At 41.9% G+C, this 26,085-nt stretch overlaps 1 protein-coding gene across 2 annotated transcripts in view; it reads right to left on the bottom strand.

Moving 5' to 3' along the window:
* Positions 1 to 26,085, bottom strand: part of LOC117252498 (ADP-ribosylation factor-like protein 15) — a 130,218-nt gene that overhangs the window by 65,438 nt on the left and 38,695 nt on the right. For both annotated transcript variants that reach the window (XM_033619463.2, XM_033619462.2), the window contains exons 2-4: positions 17,220 to 17,364; positions 15,690 to 15,749; positions 1,241 to 1,449 (exon numbers count right to left, since the gene is read on the bottom strand). In XM_033619463.2, the coding sequence (XP_033475354.1) occupies positions 1,241 to 1,449; positions 15,690 to 15,749; positions 17,220 to 17,364 (414 nt within the window). The remainder of the gene's footprint in view (positions 1 to 1,240; positions 1,450 to 15,689; positions 15,750 to 17,219; positions 17,365 to 26,085) is intronic.

The following is a 26,085-nucleotide window of genomic DNA, read 5'->3' as shown; positions in this document are numbered from 1 at the left end:
ATTCACAGTTCACACTCACTGTACATTTGGGTTAAGCTGCTTTTGCTGCCACTCGACTTGACTCACCACCGGGTGTTGATTAGTCAGCAGCACTTAGTAACTTATGTTCTAATGTCGTGTTTTTATGGGCAGCCCACAACTAGTACAGAAGTCTAAAAACACAACGCCACTCCACAGGCCATTCAACCCAGTCAGCCTCTTGACATCTCCCTTGTTCACCACATGAGCTTAAAGTCCATTTGCAAAACTATAGCATCCACAGGCAGTGCCCTCTCTCTCAGTGACATGTTGGGAGCTCCTATCATCATACTCATAGGGTGTCTCTCATCCAACGCAACTCTAGAAAAGAAGAGTCCAGTCCAGGGGTTAAGTTCCAAAGCCAGTGCTGTGCATAGAGGGAAATCCAGTAATACCTAGTTGGTACTGCTTCATGCTCCGTACTAGCTCCAGCTCCTTTCACAACAGTTAGGTGATATTTCATATCTTAAGAGCCACTTTTCATAATCATGGTTCAGCACGCCATGACCTCAGCCTTGGCCTGCCACCCACTTGGCAATGCACTAGACTACTACACTTAACCTCTGAGGGGGATGACCCACATGGCATTAGCCCCATGTTATTTGTTGCCTTACCAGGTCAAATCGGTATAGCCCAGCCACAAGGGACTTGCCTACAACTGTTCAAAGCCTGGCTGCAGGAGGAGACCTTAGATTCCCTATTCCAGATGAGGTTTGCCTTTGCCCAAAACACCAATTTATAGAGATCTTTTGATCGTTCTTAGTTTGGCCTCTTGCCGGGGGACCAATTTCCCTTAAGATACCCGACCTGGGGTGATGTCTCTAACATCACCGCTCCCAGGTTCACAGAGGCACACACAACCCCTAACACCACCACCACTAGAAAGTAGTGAATTTATGTCGTTTCTGAAATACTCAGACTAACAAAATTATAAGTCATTATGTAGTAGTTTGAGCTCTGCTCTGAAACCACCCACTTTTGACTCTACGCACAACTGTTTACTTGTACACACAGTTAAAATGAAAACAGCCATTCATGTGTATGTGTATACTTATTTATTGGCAAGTATGTGTGTGAATGTCTAAAATTAAACAATGCTTTTTCTGATTGTGACAGATCTGTAGAAGCTGTGGTACTTATTTGTAAAATACATGAAGTTAACTGCAGTTAGTGATGCACAGGATGGAATAAACTGACAATCACTGTAAATGAGGCAGGTTACCTGGTTTGGCGTTCTTGCAGCGGGTTTGTCCTGGTGGTTGGCGAGGATGAGGAAAGGCAGTGTGCAGAGCTGCGGGTGCTGCAGGGCCGAGTGTAGCTCGTTACGGGCTGCCTCAAGGTCCTCATCTGATGAGGCACTGTCCAATACGAAGACTACACCCTGTGACCCCTGGTAGTAACGACTCCAGTATTTCTTGATGTTGTCAGCTCCTGCAGAGAGATACAAGAACATTTTTCTATTAAATAAATAATGAATATAAAAGATGTTAGCAATTACTGCTGTAATGTTTGAAATGGTGTTCGATCATTTGGGCAAAAATAATCAGGATATATCCCATTTTAAAAGTCAAACATCCACAGTATTTGTTACACATGATTCAGGTAAAACCAAAACCACTAAGCCTTGCGGTATAAAGTTCAAACGACCTCTTTTCCTGCCAAATTTCTCGGCAGCTCCTTAGCTCATTGTTAAGACACAGGAGTGAATCTCCCAAGTCCTTTAAGTAAATACACATACTCACTGGATTATTCAAATGGAGTCTGGGCTTGTTTTCAAGGCCACACTGACACTGAGTTCACAAAGAACGACATATGGTTCCTTTATTGTGTGCTGATTTAAGAATGTCCTTTCATAACAGTTTGGCTCACAGCAACTTTATTTGTTAGTGTAAGTAATTTGAGTGAGAAACCTAAATGGTTACAAAATGTGTTCCTGTTGTTCCTTTTGTCCTTTTGCTTACTGACAGTGAAGGCAAAGCTTTTGCAGAGAAATACATTTTCACAAACATCTCCTGTGCTCTTTCTGCAATGTAGTGGCATTTGATCAGGGTCTGGTCAAATCCCACCTGCTTTGTAGCATTGGTAGAAACTAACCCCAACACCACAACCATTTCTCACCTGAAGCAAAACATTGTCATGTGATTAGTAGAGCTTAGTGGCACCAGTTAACTGCATGTCTTTTCCTGATTAGAGCCTTTTAAAAGACATTTTTAGGTCTTTCTTGCCTAATTGATAGGACAGTTGTTAACATGAAAGGGGGAAAGAGAGTGGAATGACACGCAGCAAAAGGCTGGAGGTTGGAATCTAGCCCATGGCCGCCGCAGCAAGGACAGGGGCTTTGTACACGGGGTGCCTGCTCTACCAAGTGAGCTAATGGGCGCCCCCTGATTAGACAATTTTCAGGGCAATAAAGTCCATTAAGAATCTTCAGCAACCATGCCAGTCGAAAAATAATCCTTTCAAAGTAAATAAATTTTTTCAATCAAAAGTTCCAACGAAAGAATCATGGGTGAATTCACAAAACTTTTGCCGTCGCTAAACTGCACAAATAAGAAGAAACTGTTAAAACTGGTAAACAGGTTTTTTCGTCCAGTGGGAAAAGGGCTAATTCTCATAACAGCCACGAACGGTGAACGACACCTTAGACTGTGCTGCTGAGCAAATAGCATCTCTGTGCTCCTGTGGTATCTTTCCCATATTTGAATTAGGTAGTAGGCATACATGTGACACAAAATTAGCCCCTTTCTATGCTAATAAGCCTAATCTCAAAAACAGTCTAATTCAAGAAGATCAATGCTACTAGCCACATGCAGTTACACTGAAGTTATTAGCATCTTCAAAGAGTTGGTGGTAACTCTGTCGTGCTTTAATTTCTTGTCTGAAGTTTTAAGGAATGCCTCAGCACCTCGTCAGTCGGGGCCTGTAGCTCGCGGTTGGGAAATTTCAGTTTTCTTTTTCTCTCTGCCATCGATCACTCTATTGTGTTCTTTGTACAAAGGCAACATTTACCACATACATAATTGCAATCAGATGCAAAAGGGGCAGACTGCACTTAGTTGCAAAACTTTATAGGCATGTTTGCGCTGTAATATCATTAGGGCAATAAGTTTTCTGAACTAGACCTTGACACTAGGGCTGCAACGATTAGTCGACTAATCGATGACTAATCGACTATTAAAATAATCGGTGACTATTTTAGTAGTCGACTAATCGGTTTGAGTCATTTTTCATAGAAAAGTACTATGAAAGTACCCCAAAATACTCTTGCAGCTTCTTACATTCAAATATTGGCAGCTTTACACACTCTCCCATGACGGTGAACTAAAAGCCTTTGGCACGAGTATGAAACAAGATTCTTTGTAAATTCATCCCCCAGTCTGTTTTGTGCCGGAGCTGCATCACAAACTATGGCTTAATCGCTGAAATACATTAAAAGTGATTCAAATAAACACCATATTATACCAGAGGCAATAAAAACCAGTAGAGCAACCTTGTAGGTGCTTTTACATTTCAAATTAAAGTATATCAATCATTTGAATTCATGCTGCAGCTAAAATGGCCAAGTTAATTAATTCAATACCACTTACCATAGTCCGTACTCTTCCAAAGCCTGCATAAAACAACTGCATTATCACTTGGCAAAACTCAATATGAACACAGTGAAGCTGGCAGCAACCAGACACTACAAAGACAGAGTCTGAGTAGCAGGTAGAAAACCCCACTCCACCCTGCCTACATGACGCGTCGCCTCCATGCCACATGCATCTTAGCTGTAATTTTCTGTCACTGTGGATCTGAAAATGCTCACCCTTTTACAAACACGTACACAACCTGTCCTTCTTTGTCACACTACCATTCAGTCCATGAAGAAAAAAAGTTAAGGTTAAGAATGACAGCCAGATGACAGCTTCTGCCATCGCCCTCTCTTCATTGATGCTGACAAACTTACTCAACACCATAAACCATGATATGCTAGTCACATCCTACATGTTACTCATGCTCCTTCAGCACTGGGACATCTTGCTCCTGTGACTACTGGAATCCATTGTAACTGACTGAACACACGTTGGCCACAGCCGCTGATCTCCTTTAATGAGGAAACTACACATTTCAAGCCGACAGCAGGTGAGGTTTTTTTTTTTTTTTTAACTCAAAAGACAGATGTAAATTGAGGTGTCAATACAGACAGTTTGTCCTTAATGTGAAAAAAATAACAATTATCTTGAAAAAAAAAAGATGAATTCAGAACTGTGTACTGAGTGTAGATATTTTACTTATCAAGACCTTGAAGTAAGGCAGGAAGGAGGGGGAACGTTTTACAGCTAACTTAAAAAACCAACCGTCAACAACTTTCTTTGGTGTCTTAACTTCAGCACAGCATTGGCTACTGTCCTCTTTTATATCATCTAATATAAAAAACAAACAACTTGTCAACTGCTCTTACACGTCAATTACACTTCATTAACTCAGTTAAATGCTGTCCTTTTAACAACATGTTTTCCATTTAATCGTTTTAAATGTTTGTCCTACACGCTCACCAAACTTGTCAGCACTGCATACACAACTACAAAGGGTCCTATCACATTGCATACGCAAGTACATGCATTTGCTTTTAACGAGGTTGTACTTTCTCTGGTTAAAATTATCCTCCTCCGTCTGGTGAGGTTACTTCCTTTGCAAACTTGTGAACTGTTGTTTTGTTATTGTTGCTCATAGTAAGATAAGTGCCAAGAAGTGACGAACTGTGAGGCTGGCAAATGTTTAAACATCACGAAGTGCTCTCAGTGACATTTACCTCCCTCCCCTCGTGCTCTCCCTCCCGTCCCTCCCTCCCTTCCTTCTTTCCTCCCCCACTCTTTCTACTCACACCTCTCACTGGAGTGGAAAGCTATCAGACAAAGTGGCACTTGAGAGATTGACTAGGAAGTTTCTCTCATCTTTGCCTGGAAATGGTGGAATGTCCGTCACATCTTATTGGGTCTCGTTGGCAACTTCTGCCACCTATTGGCCTGACAGGAGGATTTCCAAACATGACATCATGATTCTTGGGGGGGATGCTGGCAGTCTTACTACATATCATTAATCAAATAAGTGCACCATGAGCAAGACCTCATGCCTTTGCTCCTTTTTCTCTCTTTCTACTTTTCTGCTCTTTAACACTTTTATGCATCTCTATATATAGCTTGTAATTTAATCAATTATTTAAAAACATTAAAACAGGTTTAAACTTTTAGATTTCACTGAAACCAAATAAGCCATAAGTCCACAGTGCAGCACGAGAGGTAAAAATAGCATGTCAATGGCAGTCATGTCTCTTAGTGACCCTGTCAAAGACTGACTCATCAGTTGGGAGCCTTATTGCCTCATTCACTCACTGTATGGGTTTTGACTGTATAAATGAAACAATGAATGGCTCTGGCAAAATCAAACACCTCACTGAATCATGAACTAACTTAACTCTTTGTACTCAACTCATTTAAAGTATCACACAGTAAGGTCCAATCTTGTGGCATGTTTGGTTGGATGCTCCTGAAGTCCGAGTCTGCGACTGGATTTGCAATTAAATATTTTCTTTGTATCCGTGTTCCCTAAATGTTTCGTGTCTGCTTCTAACTTAAGTCACATTTAGCATTTCCCAGAATAGCCATCAACATCCCTCCCTGTGCCTGGACTTGATGCATTTAGCTGTTGGTCTAATGTGTAGGTGCAGAGAGCAACAAAACAAGCTATCGTGTTATTAATGGCAAGAGAGCAACAATTTCCAGTCAGGACAAAATATCATAAAACATATCTTGTGGCTGCATTACATAATTGTCTACTGAGGCTACCCCTGGCCAAAGAAATCAATGTCTTTTGCTTTCCTGTGATAGATTTAATCCCTGTTTGTGTTGTTAAAGTTTTGCAAAATGGTGCATCAGCTATGGGGTATTTTTGCCTCAGTTTTGAGTGAATACGCCTAAAACTTTCTGTTTATCACCAGTGTTTGGACAAGATTATTAATAAGTTATCCTTTTAAACTTTACCACAGCTTTCCTGAAAATATCCTAACACATAGATACAATAGAATATAGAAGCAGACTAAAAATGCACAAGAAAAACAAATGTGTTTCAGTATGACTTGAACACTGCAGATATATTTTCTACATAAGACAACATGTTAGTCACATGTTACTCACGGTTTCTGTATGATTCCAACAATGTTACACTGTGGAAAAAAACAAGTGCATGATGTCAGTGTGTGACGACAGAAAGCAACCCTCTCTGGGATCAAATGGATAGAAATCTGATCTGAGGAAAACACCTCGCCCAGCCCACCCATCCCTCCCTCCCTCTCTCACTCACTCACTCAACACCAAGTGAGACTTTTTCAACCGCCTGTAGCAAATGAAGACAAGCTATAACAAGGAACTTAATTACTTATTCAATGTACACCATATGAATGCTTAATGTGTATGCATGGTTTGAGATCTGGGAGACCTGCATCTTAATGACTGTATATGTTTCACAGGCATTTGATGATTCATTGCATTTGCATGGCTGACTGCTACAGACCACTGTAATGTGAAATGCTTACCAGAGCTACCAGTCATTACTGATGCAGCCACTTTCCCTGTCCATTAAATATTTCTTGTAATTCTTTTCTGGTGTGTTGTCAGACAGAAAAGTTTCACACAGCTTTATGCTCGGCAGGTCATGATGAGTAAAGCCTCTAGCTATGGTTTTTAGGGGTAACATGATTAGCTGATGAACGGACTGACAATTTTATTCAGCAACTACTTTGATTATTGTAGTAATTTTTCAATTAAAATGACAAATATTACTTAGGTCCAGTTTTTAAAATGTAAAGATTTGTCTGATGTTACAGCACATTGTTCATTTTATGGCTCTTGGCTCTTCGGCCTTCGGAAATTTACCAGGCAGTTTCACCATTTTATGGGCAAAATAATTAGTCAATTCATTGAAAATAAAGATCTGTAAATGAATCTATAATAAAAATAATTGTTATTTTCAGCCGTAAAATTTTTAAGACTTTGCTAAAATGATGAAATGCTAAAATTGAGAAGCAAGCACAGTATGGCACCTTACTTACCACACAATATTATCAGAAAACTGCCTCATGTTTCATCTTACAAAGTCTAATAAATGACACAAATACACTTTATAAAATGGGTATGTTTATGTTCAAATTGGTGTATTGCAAATCTATCTAGTCTTTGTTGTGTATTTGATTATCTCTATTTAGCCAAAGTCTGATTTTGTTGAGGGATCGTGGGGTTGGAGAGAAAAACTGAGGCTGAAAACATGTTGTCAACAGAGAATAGTAAAATTTAAAGATTCTCTGGAAGTCATGATGCCAATAATGCAGGAAGAGGGGAAAATGGGAAAAGCAGACGTCCACTGGTTACGCAAACACAAGAGGCAATGGTGTTTGAGTGATCAGGTTTCTTTTTTCTTTAGCACAGTGTAACTACGAATTAATAAACAAAACTTTGAGACAATTGCCAGTAAAACACATGCAAGCAATTACATTGTAAAAATCAAAAGCAGACAGTCTTCTTAATTCAGATTTCCTTTCAATGTGTTTAATGGCTCGTGTTCCTGAGCTCATCTCCAAATTCAAACAGCCTGTGATGGTCTACATGTCAAAAATGGGTCAACATAGTTGAAACTTGCTACCCTATATTTCCATTTGGTCTAAATTAGGCTACTGTTGAGGCTTGTTCTTTTGTTGTTGGGTATCGATGCAGGTATGGTTTCAGATTCACCGTCAGCTTCAACCACACTTTCTCATACATGTCTGCCTCCCATCGCTCATGCTTTTTGCCAGCTTTTACCTTGAACGAAATGCAAACATGTTGCTAATCATGTCTTTTTTTTTCACTCTTGAAAGTTGAAACACTGAAAGCAACCCTCTTTGAAGTCTCCCTAACGAAAAACAGACTGTTTTTTTTTTTCTCTGAACAAAACAGCTACAATACGGTGATGGGAGGGAGCGCTGGGAGTGAGGGAGGCCTCTTGTAATAAAGTTTGCTTACTTCACTGAGGAGTGACCTGGGGCTGGAGCTGGAGTGAGGTGGAAAACACTTCAGCTGTTGATACACTCATCAACCTGCAGTCTCAGCAGTGTCTGTTTTTAAGTAAACAGTTCCTGTGTGAGGCCTGGTCTCAAACACACATCAATCCCTCTCAGTTATGCACATAATCAAAAAATCTGGTTTACAGAAATGTTCCACCTCTTAAGATCTGAGATCGATAAGTTGTAATTTGGTTTTCGCTCTTTGCCACCCAGGACCCCTGCTTTCCTTTGGGTGAGCTATTTTCATAATGTGCCACTGGGACTGGCACAGCTGTTTGTGGTTATGGACAAGTAATGTGACTGGTTGAAATTGCAGTGATTAATCATCACAATCTTTCTATTTATATTCCACGTTACAGGACCCACACGTAGGCTGCTGTGCCCATATAATATCAAGAGCACATGTACATGTCCTCAATGTTATTGCACATTTCACGTAGCAGTTTGCAAATTCATTGCTAAAATACTTGCTTAGAAATTTGAACTTCAAGACTTGGTTTGGCTAATGCCCTTTCAAGACATTAATGGGCTGTCCCTTATAGTATCTATGATGCACTGTTCACCCACTATCAACAAAAAACCCAACATCAAACAGGGTAATATCCTTGAATGAGGCCTCCAATAGAGATCGGTTACACGTTGGTCCTCAGAACTCAAAATCAGAACAGTCTGCGACTGTCGGCGTCTGCTTCAAACCCAAATGACAATTTACAAATCATTTCATTTTTGGTCAAATATCCTCCAATGCAAAGGAAAAGCTTCCCGGTTGGGCAAAGTAACACACACTGTGGTCCTATTTGATAGTAATAAGAACCACATTGGGTCTAGCTACGATGTAGTGGTTTTGCTCTGGGACGTGCTCACATACTTCCTTTGCCTGTTGGTGGTCACAGACAATGGATAAATGTTCTGTGATGTTCCTGCATCTTGCTCATCGTCCCTGATATTTTCTGTATGTGTATGTGAAGGACTAAGAATGGATAAGATGGACTCTATATATGTGCCATGAACTGCAGTGACAAGTTCAAGTTTAAACACATCTTTCACATTAACACACATCGCATATGCCGAACACTCATTGAAGCAAATCTTTTCATATAAATTGTCTGATTACTGGAACATAGAAAATGTATTAGAGAGCCTGGTGACAAATACTGTTTAATCAAGAACATGGCATATGCACATTTCTACTTCAAATCAAAACCCTCAACAGCAACGAGTGGTGATTATTACGACCACTTCTTCATCAGCTGTCAATGCGTGGCATGAATGCACACTGTGAAATGGCCCGTCTAGACTTGACGTCATGTCACTGTCCAGACGTATACGCACACACTCATGCACGCACTTAATAGATTCCTCTCTGTGTCCCCGGAGGTGCCCTTCCCACCTAATCCCTGTACCTGGCACCAGCTGGGTACCAAATGCCTGCCAGATGAAAGATCGCCAGATGCAAAATTCTCAATGTCGACTTACTGAATAGGCTTTATTACGCTTTATTCAGATGAGTACAAAGAGCTTTCGTTTTACAATGCCAATGCCCAATTTTGCTGCCCCACTGTTTAAATGAATGGGGATTTCATCTCTTCATGCTGGCAATCTTAAAATGAAAATTCTCTCTGAATATCTATTTGATTCTGGATTAAATTTTTAAATTACTTAGTAATACAAGGTGCCATACAGGTGATACTGCCTTGCTGTGCCAGAGTGCACAGTGGCTAGAGTATAAAATGATTTTTCCACTTTTATATCTCTACTAACCTCTACCATATTTCTAAACCAAGGTTGGCATATCGTTCATGCACTAGTGAGAGGTGACACTGCAGCGTTTTTTTTTAACTCGTGGCTCAGAGAGAGGACAGACTGTAGTGACAGACCACACAGTTTGTCTTTTAGCGTGCACGTGTCTGATTTTTTTAAAACAGTCTGCTGTTCAGCTGTGGAAGCTGATTTATTTAGACTTATTTGTTTCAGATTAAGCTTCAGCTGGACTTTGGGTTTAATTATTTTGTTCTTTCATCCTGCCACATTGCTGTCACCACGATACTTTCCCTGTTTAAAATGAAATGCACAGATGTGGAAACCCTGTTAGGAAATCAAGCTTCTTCAGGAAGAATCTAGCTGTATTCAACGCGTTTTTCTTAATCCTTTACGTCAGTTAAAGGAACTAGATTCCTCACCTACATTATATCAAAGAAATCAGGGCACTGCAGAAAGCTGACAATAACTAGGCCATTTACAAGCATGTAAACACACTAAATGATAAGACAGACAGAGAAGTCCTGCTGGATAATGACTGGGAGGCAGTGTGCTTTATCACAGCCAGACAATGTGTTCAAATCAATAAGCAAGGAGAGCCTGACGGGAATGAAGACTGAAAGAGAGACAAAACGAGAGACAGAGAAAGCACAAATGGTGGAGAGAAGAGGCGATGGGAGAGGAAGAAAACAAAAACGGAAACCAGAGGTGAAGATAAAGAAAGAGAACAAATGAAAACAAGAGAGCAGGGACCTCAATTACAAATGCATGAGTGAGACAAACGTATAGCCTGGTCTGAATCATTGCAAGCACCATACATCAGGGTTACCTGCACATAAGCTGCTTTGTGCCTCTGGTTTAAAAGGACAGCTTGCGCTTATGAGAATCTGGAGCAGTGCTATCGAGGCAGGGAGAGTTAAAAATGCATTACAAGGCTTAGCAACCATATAAGTTACAGTCAACTACACTTCCATGGGTTCAAAGTGAGGGCGCTCCAATTGATCGGTCATCGATTGTTAGTGGATGATAATCACAGTTTGATCAGTGTTCTTTAAGAAAGCCGATCTTAAGAGACAATCAGTTGATGCAAAACAGACAATTTCTCTATGTGCAGCTTGAATGCAGACGAAATATTATAGCCTAGTTGGCAAATATGAGTGTGTGTGTTTTCGTGTGAGTGAGAGAGAGAATGAGAGAGAAGAGCATATTGGAGTTGCAAATGTCGGTTATATGCTGGAGGATGCAGACGTGAAACTGTAGTGGGGCAAGTAATGACTCAGCCTGTGTTTTCCACCAGATAACGCTAAGATAAAATCTTGTAAGTCTGACTAAAATAACAAAGCTATTGGTTTTGGCTAGACGAGATTGAATGAAATGTTCAGTATAATCTGGTGACTAAGGAAGACTAAAATATCAGCAATCTCATTGACCAAAACTAAACAATTTGGGCATTTTAGTCTAATCTATTAGACTTGGATAAGACTTAAATGCCCAGACATTTTGTCAAATAAAAGTTGACCTGAAAAAATGCTGACAAAACTAGCACTACTTGTCAAAGTATAATTTGTTCTAACTTGGTCTGTTGTGCTCATTTAGCTTTTAATCTCATATATTTTCTTAATTTTATGTAATCTATTCCACAGAAAGTTACATTTAAACTCTAAACTGCTTCCAACAAACAAGCATAGGCTGCTGTGATTTAGGCTGTGTCTCTGAGACCCCATTTATATCTTGCATTAACACGTGTCTCACGTCCAGATAGTATCTAAATATGCTTTAACCTGTCTCCACAGTCCGCAATTGCCAAGTTTCGCTTGTATACTTTCACTGAATATCCATAAACTTTCTGCTGTTTGCTTGCTAGTAGTGTAGCTTGCTAACTTGCAAATGGCTGCCATCTTGCCGGTTTGGTTTGGAACAGTCACATGCAATTACTTATTTCTGCCCATGTACTTGTTGAAGGTGAATTGAAAATCCAATTGCATTTTCACTTCACTTCATCTTCGCTTGAATGTGGTCAGGATGGTCCTCGTTGATCAATTTAACAAACCAACCAGAGCAGGTCTGAGTGCAGGAATCATTTACGAATAGCTGTGATTCATGAAACCTTCTTATCCCACCAATCACAGCATTGGAATGACAGGGAGCTGACAAATGTGGCAGCTGAAAACGATCATCTTTTAAATATCTAGAGGCCTCACCCCTTGAGTTAACAAAATGGAGAGGCGTAATATGGCCAAGAAGAGAAACCTCTCTAAGCTAGGAATTGAAACGCTAACTACCCAGGTCCAATTTAACTGACTGGTTCTATTTGACACCCTGGAATGTGTCACCAAAGGAAGTCTGAAAACCACAGTATGGAAAGAAATTACTGCTGTGGTCAGCAGTGTTGCAGTGGACAATCAAACTTGAGATAGGAATATTTAATTTATGCATGCATGATATGTTCTGACCTATAGCATACATATAATATTAGCCCATTTCTAATATTACATTGATATTGTTACAATATTCATATAAAAGCTTATACAATGCAAGCTGCAAATACTTACATACCAGTAGGAATATGGTCTAGTAACAATTCTCCAACTGCTGCACCGCAAGTCCACGCAACTCACACAAGTTGAGACCTGATGTGAGATTTAATCACTATCACAAATGCTGTGATTTGCGTGAAAATGAGTGTACGCCCAGTTTTCTATCAAATTTGTTTTGTGAAAGAGGGCCACTGTGTCCCCAACGAACCCCGAGGTGGTTTGGCCGGTCTGTTCAGAGTCCATCCTCAATGGGTTTTAGGTGCATTTACACCTGTACTTTCATATGGTCAATCACTATCTGATTGCATCTGATTACCCAAAACACATTTTAATGCAAGGTGTAAATAGGGTCTTAGAGAGGAAGTGGAATATGTTGCAAATTCTGCCTTTCAATACAATACTTTCTCATCTCTTTATTCTAATACTTGATACACGATGTTATTAAGAACAGTTTCATGAATAAATAATGCAACATGATAAATCCCATGCTATAAGTAGACCCCCTAATCAGTATCGGCAAATGCTGCTTTCAGCACCCTGGGTTTAGTGATCAGCCCTGACTGAAGCCCCCTTAGTTTAAAGCTTGCAACATGCTTGAAACCTGGCTCCTAAGAAAAACTCCCAGTGCCATGTTCGGGTCACTCTCTGCTCTTTGCTGTATGCAAGATTCTTCTGCGTGCCAAAGGTGCTGACCCTAACACACACTTGTTTCCCATGTGCCCTTTTCCTGCTCAACTCAAACCACCTTCATCTCCCAGATGAAACGAATTGAGCAACTATCAGGCTTGCCCTGCCAAGCAAACAGCAAGGATAGAATAACTGCATATAAAAACGACGTCTTGGGCTTTGTGGGGAAGGATTTCATGTATTTAACTGCTCTACTTGCTCTATTAAAAGCAGCAATACTGACAAATAGTTAATTTATGAAGCATGTGTGTTTCCGACCTCCGACACTTAAAGTCACCTGCGTAAGTTAGTCTTGCTTTACATTTCTTACTATAAAAGGGAGAATACCTCATTGACATTCAATGGGCTTTCCAGTGGGAGAGGAAGGAAATACATTGGAAGTGCTTCACTTCTTCACGCTTCTTCTCAACAAGCGCTTCTTTTCTTGCTTCTTAGTCAAGGCCAAGTGAAGAGAACAAGCCACAAAGGTATTGTGTAAAACAAGTTTTTTAGGGTTAGGAATACTGATGGCCGTGCGTCACATCTTGTATCATTTTTCTGCATCATTGGTGCAGTGCAAAATAACATAGGACTAAACCAGGCATGTTTGCTTGCTTTAAAGCCATAAGGGAAAGGGGAGGAAAAAAGAATTCTGTCAGAAATGAGAAGAGTTGAGTAAGTTACAAACAGTGCAGAAAGGGAGCTGCTTTAATCAGAGGACGATCTAAAAGTTTTGTTATGAAAACTGATCGGTGGAACATTATGCAAGAGCACCAACTCTCCCGACTCCTCATTTACGTCATGTACATTTGGAACGAGATGAGTGCGCCTTCATCCAGCCAAACAAAAGAGTTGCATATCAACATTTCACCTCAGACACAAACTTAAATCCGATACTGTGCTACAAATAAAAAAGTAGTCAGTCAAAACATCATGTGTTTGTTTTTACCCTGTCCAGCTCATCCATAACGGATGGCACCATAAATCGCTCAAATCCTTGTGCTGTGTGTATTTACAAGAAAGGGAGCAGGGGAGTAAGGGTCCAAGCGGGGGGGGGGGGCAAAAAGAAAAAGAGAGCAGATTTCATCATCCTTTACTGTGGTGGCAGCCTATACTAACTTATCTAAATCAAAAGTGTCATCCATGGGACCAGTGTTTTTCCAACCACAATAATGTCCCACCAGACTGGCTTTGAACCAATCCAGAAAACCCTCTTTTGAAAACCCCCTAATGCGCTCTGTCCAAATTTGGTAGCACCCTCGTTGGTGGTCCCCCGGTGCCTCTTTGAGTGTGTGTGTGTTAGTGTCTGTGTCTGTGCGTCTATGTTTTTCATCTTTTCAGGAGGCTAGGATGGGTGAGCTTTCAAAACATGCGCTGCACCTGTCATCTGCCAATACAACGCTGAAAACAACATAAATTATTTTAACTCTCAGCAAAACAATATATTTTCTTGTGTCACTAAGGGGCACTGATTTATCCCTCACCCTTTAAGGACAGGAAGCCTTCCGTCACATTTGTTCTGTTTACGTATCTCCACCTCAAGATCCCTCATCTGTGCTTATTAAACAGCCTCCTAGACTGCTGTACATTTCCAGGAATAACAGCGTGCAGATTGTACAGCCACTTCAAAAAACACTAACAGGTCTGATGTCTGTACACAAATGTCAGTCTGTGACCGAAAGGTGTGATGCTACTGGAGGTAAAAACAAACATGCTTTTGCGTCCTTGGCCTACACACATATCTGTGTAAACAGCTAATGAGATAATATCAGTTTTATAATGTATAAAGACAAACATGTTTTTAACAATCTGCGCATTCGGGTAATTTAGATTTTGAGAAAAACAGTCACTTTACTAATAGAGGATCAAAACACACCACCCACATACTGCGATAAAGGAAACAGTGTGACGATGGGCTGTAAACAAACTAATGAAATGGATCGTATCAAGTCATACAATAATGAAGTCAAAAAGTTGCTGCTGTCAAACATCTAGGCCCAGGCATTTTCTCTCAAACTAATTTAGTCGCAGATGACCGGATTTGGTTCAGTTATGAGGCACTTGGGCAGAGCTGTGACGAGCAGACGTGAGGCCGCTCTGTGTAGTGTGTTCAGTCGCACGCCATACTTCTTGCCTTGCTTTTGTCGACATCAACCTCTCTCTGGCTGGCATTCACAGTGGCATTTTTGGCTGTGCTGGCTTGCCTGCTCACACACTATGACAAACACTGCTTGTACGATCACTTTATTGATTAATGATTAATCTAAATATTGATTTCATTATGTAAAATGAGTCCAACTCTAATCCTAACCATAGTAAACATCCTGTATATATCCTCATACGATAAGCTGCAAAGAAACAGCAACTCAATGTTTTCTACTTTCCTTTGCTTTCAAATAAATATCTCATTGTAGATTTAAAAAGGTTGCTGTTGCAGTTTTAGTTAGTATGTTAGTGTTGGGCTTCAGCTAGTCTTGCTTTGACCACAAGACCACATGAAAATGTCATGACTGGATCACTTTATTTCACTTAATTTCACCTAACTCACAGATTCACACTGTGGGATTCATGTGACAAAATTGTCAAATTCAATTCTGAAAGCATCACAGGCTTTACAGGCATGTTTTTCTTACCTCCAAGTTCTTTTACGTTCAAGATGGCATTTGGAAATGGCACTGCTTTGATGCTGAAACCTGCGGGCAGAAAAATGAAAACCCATCATTGTGATGACAAAGAAATTGTGTTTATGTGTGTGTGGACAGCACATGTCAGGAGCGATGAGAATCAACTTTTAGGAATGTTGGCTGGATTGCTTTTCAATAGTGAGAATATGTCTAAAAGAAATCTGACTTTAAAGAAAAAATCCACTTTATCTTTCAGTTTCCCTCAGGATATTTGGTGTACCTTTTCCAAACCACCAGCTGGTGAACACACAGAGGACTGACAACATATTTGTGTTGTACAAACGAAAGAAAATAACACTTTGTGTGGTCCGGGTTAGCAAAACAGAAAAACAAGAAAAGCTAAACAGAAAAGTGTTTTGTTCTACGTTGGAGTTAGAGGAGGACGAAGCTAATGTCTAAAGTGCTACCATGTATTATGTGGTTTGTTTCTGCGGTTGCATACAGTGGGAAATAGTAAAGAAACCCACTGAAGGAAGAGATTTAATGCCGCTCAAATTATGCTAAATTGTCTTGGTGGGAATTCCTTTCCTGGAAACATTCACAAACAGGAGGAGAGATGGGTCAGACAACTGATTATGATTTTCTAAACATCTGAATTAACTGCTAAATGTGGTTTTTAAGCACATTACGACAGTGCAAAATCATGAAGTAAGAAGTGGGGGGGGGGAACCGCAGAGAGACTTCCAACTCATTGTTCATCATGATCGTCCCTCTGTAGATGTTGGCAGAGTCAGACTGTGCTGACAGCTAAATCTCATTTCAGAGAAGTGCGCTAAAATAATTCCCGTGCTAAGGTAACTAATCGCCATATTTTATCTATTAAGGCCTACTCAGCGGCAGACACAGACAGGTGTAAACTCCCCTAAACCACCCCCTGCCACAGAGACATACACACTAACAGTTACAGGCTGCACATTTGGGAATTACTTTATATTTAGCTTCTACTGGTGAAAGTGCACAATGACTAAATCTAAAATGGGACTTCTGCAACAGCTCAAAGCTGACTGCTGACAAAGCCAGGGGAGGAAAAAGGAATGTCAGAGTCCTTGAGGGATTGCATTGCGTATATGGAAAGCAGAGCGTTGACTACCAAGAGAATGATGTACTAACCCTAAAGCCTCCTCTTCTGGACATACTTAACACCAGCCTCCCACTTGACTACAAGAAAGAAGCGGAGTATTGGCTGGTGAGATACAGCAGAGCATTTCTGGCATGAGCGCTGGGACTTTGGAAGACATACTGAAGACATGCTTCCCCCTATTGGAGAGCTGTAATACCTGGATAGTATTATGTATCTGATGATTCTAATCCGGAGGACAACATGTTCTTGAAACATGAAAGCACTTGAGACGCTTGGGAAGCTTGCAAGAACACATGAGGAAAGGAAGATCGGTACATCAGTGGAGAGTGCGTGCTTCTATTTAGGCATATGGATTTAACGCTCTCTTTCCCTCCGATCGATATGTTAAGTGCACATACCTGTTGTGGCAACGATGCCTTCGCTGCCCTCACTGCAAAGGCGTGAGAGCAGGCTGGTCTTTCCAGCACCTGTCAGGCCGATGCACACCACATCATACTCTGGTCTCGGCGGCGGGGGTCCTTTACAGCACAGTGCCCGGAAACACTAAACAAAACAAACAAAACAATAACTGTTAATTGGAAAACAGATCAAATGCAGCTGGTGCAGATGGAGTTCTGTCCTTAAAGAGACAGTTCACCCCACAAAGACATATTTTATTATCCTGTAGTGCTATTTATAAATCTTGATTGTTTGGTGTAAGTTGCAGAGTGTTGGAGATATCGGCTGTAGAGATGTCTGCCTTCTCTTCAATATAATGGAACTAGATGGCACTCGGCTTGTGGTGCCCAAAGTGCTGTTGTTCAAATACATTTGAAAAACTCACATCAATGTCTCTTCCCAGAAATCATGATCCGGTTACTCAAGATAATCCACAGACCTTGTTGTGAGCAGTTTCATGTAGGTCTTTTTTTTTCAGTCACATCACCATGCAGAAAGAAGCGTACATCTACTCATAGACAAGAGGTTTATGCTCATCTAGCAGTAGATGCACGCTTCTGCGCAATGACGCAGTTGGCAGGTGTAGTTTGGTAGAAAGAAGATATTTCCTACATGAAACTACTCAAAACAAGTCTGTGAATTATCTTGAGTAAATGGGTCAGGAAATCTGAGGAAAAAAAAACAAAAAACAACCCACAACTGTTGAGCTTTCAGCACCACAAGCCGAGTGCCATCTAGTTCTATTATATTCGAGAGAAGGCAGACATTTCTGTCGCGTGTATTTCCAACACTCGGCAACTCACACCAAAACAATCTAGACCGCACCACAGGCAAGAGGAAAAACTTGGATTTTTTATTTTGAGGTGAGCTGTCCTTTTAAAGTGAAATGGAATTCACTCTTGTGTCTTTACAAGAAGACACTCATGTGCATCACAGCTGTCTTCAAATGATGAAGCAGGAAACCCTACGACATGTCAAAAAATCTGGCCTATGAAACGCTTCCAGATTGTCAGTTGATGCAAGAGGAGCAAAATGTTTAGCCATGTCCAACCAGAGAGAATTTAAAAAGCAATGACAAAGAATAAAAGCCACAAGATGTTTTACTTTTATGATTTAATGAAATCATGTCATATAGAGTAAAAGTCTACACGACAAGAATATGTGAAAGGGAATTGAGTGAGTGTATAGACGCATGCATCTGGGCACTGGTGCAACATGTTTTTGTCTACAGTGTCTGTGTGTGGACCCAGTCTGACTGGGCCCTTGTGGCGGCCAGAGACAGACCTGTCACTCCATGAATCACGGCCTGAGACTGAGGGCCTGCTGTGAGACATTAAGGGGCAAATGCAGTGTGAACCGTGAATGAGATCTTTAAACTTGTGTGGGGAGATCGGTATCCAAAACTAAAAAGAGATCTCTTTTATTAGCAAGACAGGAACCAGTCTGGACAAGGCAGGGCAGACACACACACACACACGCACGCACATGCACACGAACACATACACACACTTCCATCCACTATATCACATTTCAGGTGGAAGAACATCCAACACAAGATTGCTCACTGCTCTTGTCAGGGGATGACCCTTTGCAACACACTGCTACTCTGTTCAATCAAAGACTCTGACAGGGAGGAAAACACACACAAGTGTACACAAACTGCGGCACATCCGTGCGCACATTCACCAGGTGTGCTTGGGCGTGTCATTAAAACTTGTACTTCAGCTGGGATAAGCAGATGTAAACAAATGAGAGGGTAAACAAACATTCTGTGTCAACATTCAAGTATCTTTTGGCACATGGTCAAGATTTAGGTCTGGTACAAGACAAGAGACCTCTTGTCTTGAATGAAGCAAAATGAACGATGACATTTTCCCAGACTAGCGTTGGTTTCTATGAGATACAACCATCTTTCAAACAGGAGGGGAACAAGAGAGCAGCAAAGAGCGGCAGCCTCGATTCTTTCGCATACCCCCAGACATCAGTGACCACCAGGGTCAGTTTTCAGAGCCGTGCCAAAACAGAGCTGCCGTTTGATGGAGATGTGGGGAATCTGCTTCAACAGAACCAGACGTCGGCTGAGCAACCCGACCCCCCCGACTCCTAGGTGAACCCGCCAGTCTGCTCAAACAGGAAACATTCTCCTCTTCCAGAAAAACGGTAAGATCAGAAACACACGCGCGTCAGATGGGGGAACACATGTAAAAACTTGGTCTGATGAGGTCACTCTATTCTCCTGCTTACCCTCTTCTTACCTTGTCACCTCCACCCCCCGCCTACCTGCCCTGAAGCTACATGTAAAAGATTGCAGCAGAGGGAGAATAGCTGTCAATCCTCTGCGCTGACAGCTGATCTTTCAGAGGATGCACGGGGTTGAGTTGAAAGAACTTGTGTAGCTATGAAGTTGCTATGAGTTAGAGGATTGTTATTTATTCACCCGCTTGTAAAATTATCAGAAGGTTGCTGCCTCGCTATGTGGGAGCTGACAGACAGGACAACTCCCACCACCTCTCTCTCCATGTACAGTGCAGATTTCACAACAGCTACCAAAGCAGCATCCTGGGCCTGACCCTGGGTTCCCTATGCACACAGTGGCCCCTGTGAGACAGAGAGAGATGGGAGCTCCCACCTCTGGCCCTCCTTGACAGCACAAGATTGACGAGGAGAGTTTGGTCAAAAGGCTCACAGGAGAAAAATAAATATGTCCAGAGGCCTTTGCTTACCTCGAGACATGCCCCTCCCCTGTCAACCACACACTCAATGATCTGCGAGTCTGTGTGCTGTGTCACTGAGACTGAGAGCTCAAATGAGACCGTCCTATGATGACTACCTCCATAAATCTCTGTGAGGCATCCAGACGAACAGCTGAGATTAAAACTGGAAGTTGAATTCAACATACACAGTCAACAGTTCCCTAAATGTTGTTTGAGTGATTTACAGTGTGTTCAGACAAGCTGGAAGTGACGGAGTTATAAAAATATTCTCACATGTACTGTCGCATAGAAAAACATGTGCCTCTGAAGGGCTTATCAGCTTCACTTCCTTGTTTATTCAAGCTACTATTTAACTGCTACTATGAGGCCACCTGAGCATTAAAAAAAGAGAAACAAATAAAACCTTACAACTCCTTGCCAAAACACTCTCCATAAAAAGTCTGCCATTCCTAGACTTTATTGATTGGCTGCCTCTTATAGGATTGGACATGTTTTAATTGTGCCTCCCTGAAAGACCTTCCGAGACATTACCTCACTGATGTTGTGAAAGCTGATTAGCTAGGCTATATGTAAATGAGAAACACTGCCGGATATAAATATCACTGAAGGCATAGCCACGCTGCGTTTTTTCAGATGAATGTCTCCTTAAAAGATACGTGACAGTAGGGAAGAAAAAACAGCCCCCACAGGCCTCCAGTTTGAAAAAGACGTCAAGACATTTAATGGGTGACATAACTGGGCCTCCTGGCAGCGGACCAGAGCTGAAGCACACAAGAACAGAAGCTCAAGAAGGCATCACTGCTGGTCTACCAGTACTTGTGTGAGGATAGGTCAAGGGGGCAGCCCCATAACTCTACAGATGTTGAACTTAATAGCATTTAGCTTGATGTGAATGATGAGGGAGTAAGAAGGACATCAGTGATATGAAAGGAAAATAATTACAGCAGTCCCTTTTTCTCCAACGTTTTCCTTCAAAGTCATACCACATGCAACCAAACCATCATCACCATGGAGCCGGCTGACCTCAAGTGACCGTCTGTTGATTTACATACTGTTAACACATGGCATATATTTAAGGATATTTGGACTGTACATAAATGGAAAAAGATCAAGGCGCATGGTTCAGCCAAGACAAACTGAGGGGTTCAGTTAAAGTTGAATATTTCCAAAGAAAACGGTTTTATCAATAAGCCAGAACACAACCCATCATGTTGCACATTCACCTGACGTAGTTGGACAGAACAGGAGCCAGGCTCTTTTTAGAAAACCACTTTGTATTTTTAGAGGTAATAAATGTGGGTAAGAGGGAAGCCGCTACCACCGCAGCAGACTAGTTCGTGTTTCACTCTCGTACTCTCTGGCTACTGTCGAGACACCGCAGGATAGGAAAATGGGCAGTGGCGTGACAGCATGTTCCAAATTGAGGTACCCCAACAAGCTTCCAGTTTCTATGGTGTGGTTTTCTCCCTGCTTCAGTTGTGAAATAGCTACTAAACATTGGGGTCGTCAAAGGATACGTGCAGCATTTGGCCTACAAATACTCCTGCTGGGTATTTTGATATTCGCTGCCTATTCTGCAAGAATGATGTGCTGCAGGTGTATTTTGATGTTCTGCCTAGGAACATGTATAAATACTAATAGAAACAGAACAAATGCTGTTTCTGCTTAGTGCTAAGATACCGAAACAGGTGTGCAGCATCAACTAAAGCTGTGACTGGAATACTCAGGACAACCACATAATTAATCCAATGTCTTGCCCAGAAAGGGTTAGTGGTATTTTGGGATCATTAGGGCCATTACATGGTATTTGTTTATCCAGATGTTTGGCGAACATTATCCAAAGTTAACAAATCCCACACTTATTACACAACTGTTTTGGTAGATGAGTTTATTTACAACGGGGGACGCACCGATTGTGAAATTCTGGGCCGATACTGATTCGATGTTAAACAATAATTTGGCTGATAGCCAATACTGATGTTTTTTTGTTGTTGTTGATTTTTTTTTAGATTATTCTTTTGGCTTTTTGTCTTTATTTGACAGGACAGACTGAAGCGTGGAGGGGCAAGAGAGGAAACATGCAGCAAAGGGGCGCAGGCTGGAATCGAACCTGTGGCCACTACAGCAAGGACTTTTCCTTTGTACATGGATGGCTGCTCTCACCACTAACCTACTGGAAGCCCTATTTTGTCTTTGTTTTTATTCATTGTTCTTTCTGTGTCTTTATCTTAAAAAAATAACTGTTTAAAAGTCATTAATTCATCATAATTACCGCTCTAATATCTATTTTATATTGTTGTGAGAACGTCAATAAATTTCTCTTTCAGACAGCTGTATCTCGTCAAGTTTCTCGCCAAACTCTACATTTTACAAGATTGTTGCTCATTACTCAATTTTAGCAAAGAGAGACTGAAGGTGCCATAATTCAACTCAATCATAGTCTGTATAAATAACTCGATGAACCTCCATCAGTAGTTAGTTCCAGCCACTTGCTGCCAAAAGTTAAAGTTGACTAGCTCTCCTCCTGCCAATGTCATCAAGGATTTTTTTTCTCACAATGCAGCATTATAAGGGAAACAATAGGGTGCATCCCCTGATGCATCAATAGTGACTTTACAGCATCCTTCCCCCCAATGGCGTTACGGAGAAGATTTCTGTTCATCCCAAACAGGCTTTCTGTTGTCTTCAGGATGACGGGATGCTGTTAGTTTCAAGCCCTGCTTTTATTCTGCACAAAATAGATGTGACACAACGGAAAAACATCGGCCACACCCATCAGTGAACGGCGATGTGCAACTGATAAATTGTTGAACTCCTACAACGATGACATTTCACAGAAATACAGTAACAAGGTGCTCATTTGGCACCATTTAACATTCAAATCCTGGACACTTTAGCGACTTGTCACAAATCGTCTCCAAAAATACAAGTCATATGAAATTTCCATTTGAACTAATTCTGCAGACATAAGAAAACAATATGAAAGTGTTTTGAGTGCCAGAGCAAACAGACAGAATATGCAGTGTGTGTGTGTTATGTCAAAAAGTTTGGAAAAATGCTGAGCTGCAAAGGTACTTTGAAGGAAACATTTTACTTAAGTACTGAGAACATGGTTTATCAGTGATCATCAGTGATTAACTTCTCTTATCAGCATCATGACTGAAAACTCCAACAGTGAGGCAGGCACAATAAGCATACACATAACTTGGGGGGTGTTTAATGTGTGGAAACCACGCATCAGATCATCATCTTGTTGAAAATAATCCACTCTGGGAGTTCACCAAAAATTCCTACGAGACAGTGTGAAAAAAAATAATTATAGCACTCTGGTTTATAGGGAGTAAGAGCTAGATGACTGAGTCACCTGAACTCGGCCTGCATCTTGCCCACATTTCGTACTTTGGCACAAATAAAAAAAAAGGTGTGTTCATCTGGAAGCTATGGCTAACAGAAATCTGTTGCCAAGATGTAGATGTAGATAATATGCAGGCTTCTCACAGCTAGTGCAGTTCCTAAGTACGCTTTGTTTTACATGAGCCTCAGACACACACAAACTCTGTGCACTTACAATAAAATCTACTGCAGAGGGTCGTGTCCTTGCTCAGCACGCCTGTGTTGCGGCGCACTTCCTCTTGAAAGGTAGGTTACACATCAACTGATATGTTTGAACTGTTTGCACTCTGCCCAGTGATGGTGCTAATGAGTGTAATAATGCCTGTTAAAAACTGCAGTATCACATTTACCTCCAGGCATTTCCAATAGCTGGGCAGGCGCACCAAAAAACAAACCACCGCTTCCTCCTCGGCTGCCAATTTAAACATGCTGGGCATCTTGATTTCCCAACAACAGGGGAGCTACCAAAGGAAAGAAGAGAGGAGGAGGAGAAAAGGGAAAGGACATCCGAGACACTTGCCTCTGGGAGTCATAGTCACCGTAGACAGACAGACACAGGACACGGACGGGCAAGCAGGCCGTTTTTATTTTTCCAGACCAAGTGTCGGGACAACACTTGTGTGCAGGGCTCACTCCTGACCTTTGGAAATGACAGTCCTTTATATGGGCGTCCCGACGGAGGAGTGGCGCTAACAGATATGTGTGTAATACACACCGGCCACAGTCATAACACAGGCCTGCAAAACCAGGCATAAGCAGAGGGTGGGAGCGGAGAAGGGCATGCAGGAAGGCAGTCTATCAGGGATGGAAGGAAGGGTAGAGGGGAGCAGGGGAGGTGGAGGGGGTGTACGGGCAAAGGGGGGGATGGAAGGGGCACATTCATTCATCCTCATTCATCTTCTCCCCCCTTCAGTTGTTGTTGTTATTTGCCGCTTTGAAGCTGGATGGGGGGTGCACGGTGGGACACAGTGTGGTTCAGTACAGTGAGGGAAGGGGGTGTGTGGGGCGCACTGCATGCCATTCTCGTTAAGGGGTGAGAGAGACATGCTAGACACACAAGGCTGGTCGCTGGACTCTTCCCATGCTTAGTTGTTACCGCGCCAACCACAGACGGCTTCAGGCCTGGGTCCCCGCCACACCTCGCCAAACCACCCACCAGCCTTTATTCGCCTCCATAACACATCACATATTTTAGACCAAGACGTGTGGTTGCTAAAGTCCTCCTGATGTTTTGATAACACCTCCTCCGCCAGCCCTCTAACCACAACCACTGCCACCACTCGCCTCTCGTGGCTGCACATTCTCCTCCCGGAGGGTGCAGGCCAGATGATACCAGAGGCACGATGCTTGTCACTACAGGAATGATCGACTGGTTTCTTAAAACCTTAATTGCGAGATAAAGCAAACAAAATGCGGATTTGGCAGGGAGCACCGTGACACGCTTTCAACTGTGGCCGCGGGTGATGAAATACAAGATTTACTGCACTTCAAAAATGATGGCCAACTAAGGACACTAAACAGGTGCCATTCATTACCCCCGCATCAGAAATAGATCCCTGTACAAACACAGACACCTACACACACACACACACACACACACACACACACACAGACATACACTCAAAGAGTACACTGGAACATTTGGGGGATACGCGTCACTCCCATTCCATGCCTCGACAATGCACATCCAGTTGTGTGGAATGTTTTTGATGCACTGAATGTTGAATGTGTCTCTGTTGACTTCAACATCTGAAAGCACAATATCACACAGACCTACTGGACTGAAATGACAGACATACAGCAATTATAAGATGACCCTGTCTGCACCAGCTCAACATCCCGTCTGGTGAAGTAGACCGTGTCTTACTTAAGTCGACAAAACAACCCACAACCCATTATGCCTGCGTGTCTGTGTGTGTACGGGGAGGCCCTGTTTTAAAGCTGATTTGCTTGTCACTGTTTTGCAGGCACATCATCCCCTTATTCTGAAGCAACATCCTCTCTCTCTCCCTCTGTCTCCCTCTCACTCTCTCCTATCACCCCCGCTACCCAATTCATTCATCCCACTTCTGTCTGTCTGGCCCTCGTTTCAGAGCTCGAACACTATTGCCCTGACGCTAAGGTGTCTGGACAAGGAGACAAGCTGGAACACATACACACACGCACACAGACGGAAAGCCACATAGTGAAGTTAGAGCGCCCCCCAGCTTTCTGCTGGAACACACTGCATCTAATGCACTGCAAAGGGAGAGGCAATGCATTGCGGTAACTTTAGTTTGCATCTCTCGATCTTTTAGAAAAAAAACTTAAAGGATTTTTAACAAAAGAGCAAACAAATTAAAACAAAATGTTCAAAAGCCAAAGAGCTAAATGACACTATCATATTACATTTTCTGGTGTATCCCTGCCATTTCTTTCTTGAGTTATCATTAACATGTGAAACACAGGACTTAAAAAAAGATGACTGCCTAAAACACCGGAACATTCCAACAAAAATCAGCTTTGTCACAGTGACTACAGTGTTCCAAAAACAAACTGAAAAACAGCTGAGTGCCGCCTGTTATTTAGGGACAGAGGTGCAAGGTGGAGTTTCATCTGACTGACTAACTGAGGTAACGTGACCAACTGACCGTCTGGAGCGTAAAGTCCACTTTTTAAGAGACAGGTCTAGACTATGGGGCAAGATTTCTGAACAACAGACTTGAGTGACCCCCCCTGC

This window comes from Epinephelus lanceolatus, chromosome 9 (genome assembly GCF_041903045.1).
Source record: "Epinephelus lanceolatus isolate andai-2023 chromosome 9, ASM4190304v1, whole genome shotgun sequence".
Classification (NCBI taxonomy): Eukaryota; Metazoa; Chordata; class Actinopteri; order Perciformes; family Serranidae; genus Epinephelus; species Epinephelus lanceolatus.
This window is presented reverse-complemented; position numbering and strand designations above follow the sequence as displayed.